This window comes from Photinus pyralis, unplaced genomic scaffold (assembly GCF_008802855.1).
Source record: "Photinus pyralis isolate 1611_PpyrPB1 unplaced genomic scaffold, Ppyr1.3 Ppyr1.4_unclustered_Scaffold2741, whole genome shotgun sequence".
Taxonomy (NCBI): Eukaryota; Metazoa; Arthropoda; class Insecta; order Coleoptera; family Lampyridae; genus Photinus; species Photinus pyralis.
The window spans coordinates 2,809-9,877 of record NW_022171257.1 but is presented as its reverse complement, the minus strand read 5'-3'; the positions used below and the strand labels follow the sequence as shown (position 1 = coordinate 9,877).

Here is a 7,069-nt window from a genome sequence, read left to right as displayed (position 1 = left end):
ATTTTTTAAAACAATATTTTATTTTACCAAATGGACGCACTATTCGGAAATGGCTAAGTACTGTAAATTGTGAGCCAGGAATATTACAGGAGGTGTTGGATTATTTGAAGGAAGAAGTGCACAACAAACCCTTCTTGAAAAATTGTGGACTAATCTTAGATGGAATGTCAATTAGGAAGCAAGTGATTTGGGACCATAGTAATGGGAAATTTACTGGAAATGTAAATTATGGGGGTATTGTTGAAGTGGATTTTGAGATGCCAGCTACTGAAGCTTTATTTGTGCAAATTGTTAGTTATAAGAACAATTTTAAATGCCCTGTTGCCTATTTTCTCATAACTAAATCGGACGCCTTTCTACAAACTCAGATAATAACATCTTGTTTAAGAAGTTTATATGAAAGTGGTATTGTAGTCAGATCCATAACAGCAGATGGCACTCAGACAAACATTAGAACATTTAATGAGTTAGGTTGTAATGTTTTAGCCAATAATTTAATTCCTTATTTTTTACATCCTTGCACAAATAATGTAAAAGTGTATTGCTTATTAGGTATTTGTGATATGTTAAAGTTGGCTAGAAATGCATTAGCTGAGATTAATTTAAATTCAAATGCAGGAGAAGTTAAATGGGAATATATTAAGGCACTTGACAATATGCAATTTTCGGAGAACTTAACATTAGCTAATGCATTAGCAGCTGTCATGTTACATTCAATAATAACAAATATATATTGATGAACATTTATTCGAGGTCATTGACTGCCGCCATCATTGTACCGACCGTGTCTCCTGTCCCTAGTAGGGACTATACATATAATCATGACATCCTTTTTCTTTAAACAAAGTTATACAAACAAAACTTACAGAGATACTTAAATACTATACTATTCTACAACATAATCAGACAAATATTGGGGTTTCTTAACTACCCTTCCAGTTCGCGTTTTACAAGAAACTTCTGGCTTAATTAATGAACTTAATTCCTGACGAGATTCCTGATTATTACTATTTTCTGTCTTTTCAGGATTTTGAACTTGTTCACTATTTTGCATTAAGGTTACAGGTTCATCTACGCGAAATTGTGTTGACGCTTTATACATATTATGCCGATTTCTATCTACTATATTACCTGAAGGTAACTGTACTTGGTAAGAACGAGGTCTATCTGCTGGACCTATTACTTTTACCGGTGTCATATTATGAACTTTATCTCGAATGTGTACTATTTCTCCCTTTTCGAAAGACAATGGTTTTACATTATTTTTACTATCATGAAAATACTTATATTTTTCTTGAGAATGTTTTAGTTTATCTCTGATAGACTGTTCATTTGTTAAAAAAAAATCTTCAGTGGTAGGTAGAAAGGCATTAATTTTATGTCCAAAAACCAATTCACTGGGGGACTTATTGATTTCGCTACTTATCGGTGTATTTCTGTACTCAATTAAGGCTATATATGGATCTAGTCCCGAGTCAACAGATTTTTTAAGCATATTTTTTATTGTTTGCACATATCTTTCCACCATGCCATTAGATCTAGCATAATAAGGACTTGAGGTTTGGTGCTGTAAACCCCATTCTCTAATAAAATCTTTAAATTTAAAACTTCTGAAAAATTGTGGTCCACCATCACTATAAATGATCTTTGGTTTTCCAAACAAAGAAAAAACTGACTTTAGTGCAACAATAACATTCTCAGTAGTTTCAGCACGTAATTCCTTAAAATCAACATACTTTGAATAATAATCGATCACTAGAACAAAGGTCTTATTCTGAAAATAAAATAAATCTACCCCTACTATCTCCCAGGGTCTATTCGGTATGTCTCTTAATAATAACTTTTCATGGCCATGTTTTCTTTGATATTTTAAACAAGAACTGCAATTTTTTACTACATCCTCAATTTCTTTAAACATGTGAGGCCAAAATAAAACACTTTTTGCCCTTAATTTGCATTTTTCAATTCCAAAGTGACTACAATGAATTAATTTTAACATTTTTGATCTTAAACTTTTTGGAACAACAACAGTTTCATTTCTAAAAAGCAAATCATTAATCACAAATAAGGTATCTCTAATGCTATAATAAAACTTTAACTGATTTGGTATTTTATCATATTTAGGCCATCCATGTTGAATGTATGTCATAACCGTTTGTAAATCAGTATCTGATTTTGTCTCTTGTCGAAATAATTCAATTTTATCATTTGAAAAAGACAAATTTTCCACTATCATACTAACATGCACATAAATCTCATCTTCAATTTCTTTCATCCCTAAGTCATCTTTTAAATATGACCTTGACAAAGCATCTGCTAACAGTAATTCTCTACCTGACTTATATCTAACATCTAAATCATATTTTTGCAATCTTAACCTTAATCTCTGTAATCTAAGAGGAGTTTCTGACAAAGGTTTTTTAAAAATATACTCCAACGGTCGATGGTCTGTTTCAACTAGTACTTTACGTCCGTAAACATATTGATGAAACCGTTCGCAACCATGTACAATGGCCAACAATTCCTTTTCAATCTGAGCCCAAGATTTTTGAGTATCAGTCAAAGCCTTGGAGGCATATGCTATAGGTAGTGAATCTTGCAACAAAACTGCTCCAAGCCCTTGGCTGCTACTATCTACTGACAATATGACATCTTTATTCACATCATAATATTTTAAAACTGGCTTTTCTGTCAAAAGTCTTTTAAGTTTTTGAAAGTCTGACCTTTCTTTATCAGTCCACATAAATTCAACATTATTTCTTAACAATTGTCTCATAGAAAAAGTTACATTCGTAAGGTTAGGTATAAACTTACTTACATACGTCACCATTCCTAGAACTGTTTGAAGTTGCTTCTTGTCCTTGGGATCGTCCATCTCCACAATGGCACGTACCTTGTCATAATCGGGTTTTAATCCTTCTTTTGAGAACACATGACCCACATATTTAACCTCACTCACTCCAAACTTGCACTTTAATTTATTAAACCGCACATTCGCTTGACGAGCACGATCTAACACTGCTTTTAACCGATTATAATGCTCCACTTCATCAACTGCATATATTAATATATCGTCGATATACACTTCCACTCCTTCAAGACCACTAAAAACTTGTTGGAACATCCTATGAAAGATTTCCGGACTTGAGCATAACCCATATGGTAACCTTTGGTAACAGTACCTTCCAAAATTGCCAGCATTAAACGTGGTTAGAAGTTGACACTCTTCTTTAAGTTTTATCTGGTAAAATCCTTTGTTTCCGTCCAAAATGGAAAATATTTTAGCACCTGACATTTTTGATGCTAACTGCTCGAACGATGGTATTTGGTAAATTTCTCTGATTACAGCTCTGTTCAAATTCTGAGGGTCCAAACATAACCTCAGTGAACCATCGGGCTTCTTGACGGTTACTAATGAGCTGCACCACTCCGTCGGTTCAGTCACACTTCTAATTATTCCATTTTTTACCATTCTCTCTAACTCGAGCTTAACTTTAGGTTGCAAGCTCAATGATATTCTTCTCAGTGGTTCTGTAACTGGTTCTATCTCACTTTTGAGTCTAATTTCGCAACTCTGCTTCATCTCACCGATGCCTTTGAATAAATCTTCATTTTGTTTAATTAAATACTCTACGTTGTTTTGTTCCACTGCATGTACTTTTTTCAGTAATTGGAACTTTTCTATAAACGGTAGTCCAATTATACAGGGTGCGTCTAAATCTACTACTTGGAAGTCCACATCATACTTTTTCTCCTTTATTCTGCATTCTAATGTTGTCTTACCCACGACATCAATTTTAGAATCATTATAGCTTTTTAACTTGACTTTACTTGGTCTTACATAGAGATTTAAATCCTTTGCAACTTTTAGGTTCAAGATATTAACATCAGCTCCCGTATCCACTTTACAATTAATGCTGTGCTTACCTACGTTAATTTTCTGAAACCACTCGCTAATGCCATTGACATACTTGACATTGTCTTCTTTCTTCTTCACCATCCCCACGAACATTTCATCTCCATCGGTTTCTTCCAACTCACTTGAGCTTTCCTGAACCTCATACACTTTTGCTTTCTTCGAGGAACTTGACGACACATTTGACGGACACATAACCGCAAAGTGGTTGTATTGCTTACACTTGTTGCACATCTTACGAAACGCTGGACACACTTTTCCATGCTTTAAGCCGCATGCTTTACACCTGCTTTGTTTTCCATGGTGGTCGTCCCTCGTCTCCTTTTTGTACTTTGGCTTCCTCGACACTGCATCAATCTTTGATCCACATTCTCCAATCTGTTTCGACTGCAAATTCGCCAGCTCAGCTGCTCTACACATATCCACACATTTCTTCAAGTCGAGCTCTGTCTCCCTAAGCAATGCATCTCTCACCTTATGATCTATTACACCACATACAATTCTATCACGTATCAAGCTATCCTTGACATCTCCAAAATTGCAACTTTGAGCCAACTTTTTCAGATCGGTCACGAAACTGTCTATACTCTCCCCATCTTTCTGTCGTCTGGTGTGAAACATATGCCTATTTATTGTTTCATTTTCCTTCGGCTTAAAGTAGACTTCAAGTTTTTTAAGTACTTCTTTCCAACTCTTTCTCTCTTCATCCGACAATTCTAATGTAGTGTAAATTTCATACACTTCTGAGCCAATACTATGTAATAGTATTGCCACTTTCTGCTCACTGGACACACTTGCCTTTACATCCAAGCCCGAAGCCAACATAAACATTTCAAACTGTTGCTTCCACTTTCTAAAATTTACTCCTACGTCTCCTTCCAAGCTCATCGGACTTGGTGGCTTTAAACCTTCCATTGTACAAGTATGGAATAAGTACTCGAAAACAACTCTAACCTAACTTCAGTAAAAACACAAAAGTTTTCACACCGTATTTTGGTTTTGGACACTACAGTCCTCGGCACACAATCGCACTTAACAATTTTTCGCGTTTATATAACTCACTCGCAGCGCCATGTCATGTTACATTCAATAATAACAAATATATATTGATGAACATTTATTCGAGGTCATTGACTGCCGCCATCATTGTACCGACTGTGTCTCCTGTCCCTAGTAGGGACTATACATATAATCATGACAATAGCCATCCATCAATCTTTTAAAAAGGGATGGTGGAAAGCGATTACGGTGAATTGCCGCTAGTATCACACCAAAATTGCTTGCAGTGATACGATTTTTTCGTGCCATTAACCAATTTGCATTATTGGCTTGGCCTACCGTATTTTTTACCACGCAAGTAATTTGTTCTGGTGTTAATTGACACCTTTCTTCAATATAATATCTTTTGTTAGACGTTTCCAAATACTCCTTGTTGAAAACTAATTCATCTATAATGGGAAGAAACTCCATTGCGCTGTGGCAAACATGCGGTTGCAACAACCATGAAAAGCCAACTGCATTACCATGCCCTAAACTTCTATGAAACATTTGAACCACATCGTCAGATACTTCACCATTAATTGGTTCATACACCCCGTGCTTCGAAGGGTAGAGTTCTTTTAATGTTTTCACATTTTCTTCACCGCCTCCTTTTTTCTTATTCCATGCACACTCTTTGTCCGTGATGCTCACATTGTTATGTGCATGTATGCACAGGGCTGCCATGTGATGACACACTGCTTGTCCTCGAGGGCAGCTACACGTGGCATTTTCAATGTAATTATCTTGCAAGTTAATCGATACCTATGGATAATAAATATATACAAGATGTATTAGGTACTACATAGAATGAAACACACCTCAACAGAGTATGTCAGCCCTTTCATACTTGCTTTCACTTTCCCCTTCAAGACGGCAGGATCAACAGTTGCATCGAAATTCATCGTAAGTACGTTGCAACTTTTGTACGAATTTTCACCACGGTGAAGCTGCTTCATGTTTTCTTTAAAGAATGCAGCCACCATCGTAATAGAAATAACGTATTTCTCCGCCATCAATAATGTATATAATAAATTCTACAATAAGAATATTGAGGTTAGTTTTACCAATTTGCTATATTTCTATTCTAAACTTACAAAAATGATCGGTTTTGCACATGAATGATGTTGTACACAAAAAACTGTAACTAATAGCGTGAAATCTCAATATATCAATACCCTAATTGACGCAAAATTAAATTTTCTAAAAACTCTTATGGGAATTTACATGGTATAAAAGTTTGTTTGGATAAAGACAACTAACCTACCGCAACAAGATGGCGCTCGACGTCACACTAATATAGCGTATTACTTCAACTACTCTAGCTCGACTTTATTGTAACAGACTACATTCTACTACCATATCTAAGCAAGAACTAAAACCAGCATATCGGAGCACACCCTCCACTCTCTTAAGGCGCGCGCACTCCCGCCAAATACATAACAGCACTGTTATTGGCATTCAATTGAATTACTGAACAAAACCGTATATTATGGTAAATAAGTATTTTTAGGTAGAATTTATTTCGCAAGATCACTAAATTCCCTTTTTAGAGTTACGGAACGATATTTACAGTTACAGGTGGTAACCAAAGATAAGCAAAATACTATTTTTAATTTTATCTCAAGACGAATGTATGCGAGTGTCAGCGACCTAACGAAGTACAAATAGGGATCGCGGATTCGGGATGGCAGCACAAAGCAACGAATATTTCAAAAATACTTCTTAGTTCACTTTTCTTACACCATGGCGTGCAAACGCACCCTTAACCATTTAGCCAGTGTTGTAACTTACCTAGGTACAAGTACCTAGGTACTGTACCTAAGGTACTAATTTAGTACCTAAGTACCTGCAAAGGTACAAAAAAAAAAGTGTACCTATACCTGTACCTAGATACATTTTTGACGGTACCTAAATACCTACAAGCCTTAGGTACATTAACATTTAACAAAATCAAAATCTCAAAGATAAATGGTTTTGTCAGAGTCAGAAGCAAGGGAAGACCAACCGCTAAAAACCCCTGTTGGTACGCCGCTGCTCAAAAGACGTGTTTACATACGGCAATTTATTACTTCGCTAATGTACATGTGGATATCATATCAATAAGATTTCAAA

At 35.6% G+C, this 7,069-nt stretch overlaps 1 protein-coding gene across 1 annotated transcript; it reads right to left on the bottom strand.

Moving 5' to 3' along the window:
- Window positions 1–886: 886 nt before the first annotated feature.
- Window positions 887–4,831, bottom strand: LOC116181898 (uncharacterized protein K02A2.6-like). Its single transcript, XM_031502351.1, has 2 exons — window positions 2,815–4,831; window positions 887–1,071 (listed from the first exon to the last, which is right to left on the bottom strand). Exons 1-2 carry the CDS (start codon window positions 4,829–4,831, stop codon window positions 887–889), a joined length of 2,202 nt encoding a protein of 733 aa, XP_031358211.1.
- Between the last annotated feature and the right edge of the window lie 2,238 nt (window positions 4,832–7,069).

Excerpts from the sequence above, each read along its gene's own strand:
- LOC116181898 (XM_031502351.1), bottom strand. The coding sequence starts at position 4,831 with ATGGAAGGTTTAAAGCCACCAAGTCCGATGAGCTTGGAAGGAGACGTA. Across the intron at positions 1,072-2,814 it reads AGGAATGGTGACGTATGTAA|ATGAACCTGTAACCTTAATG; the intron begins GTAAGTTTATAC and ends AATTTCGCGTAG.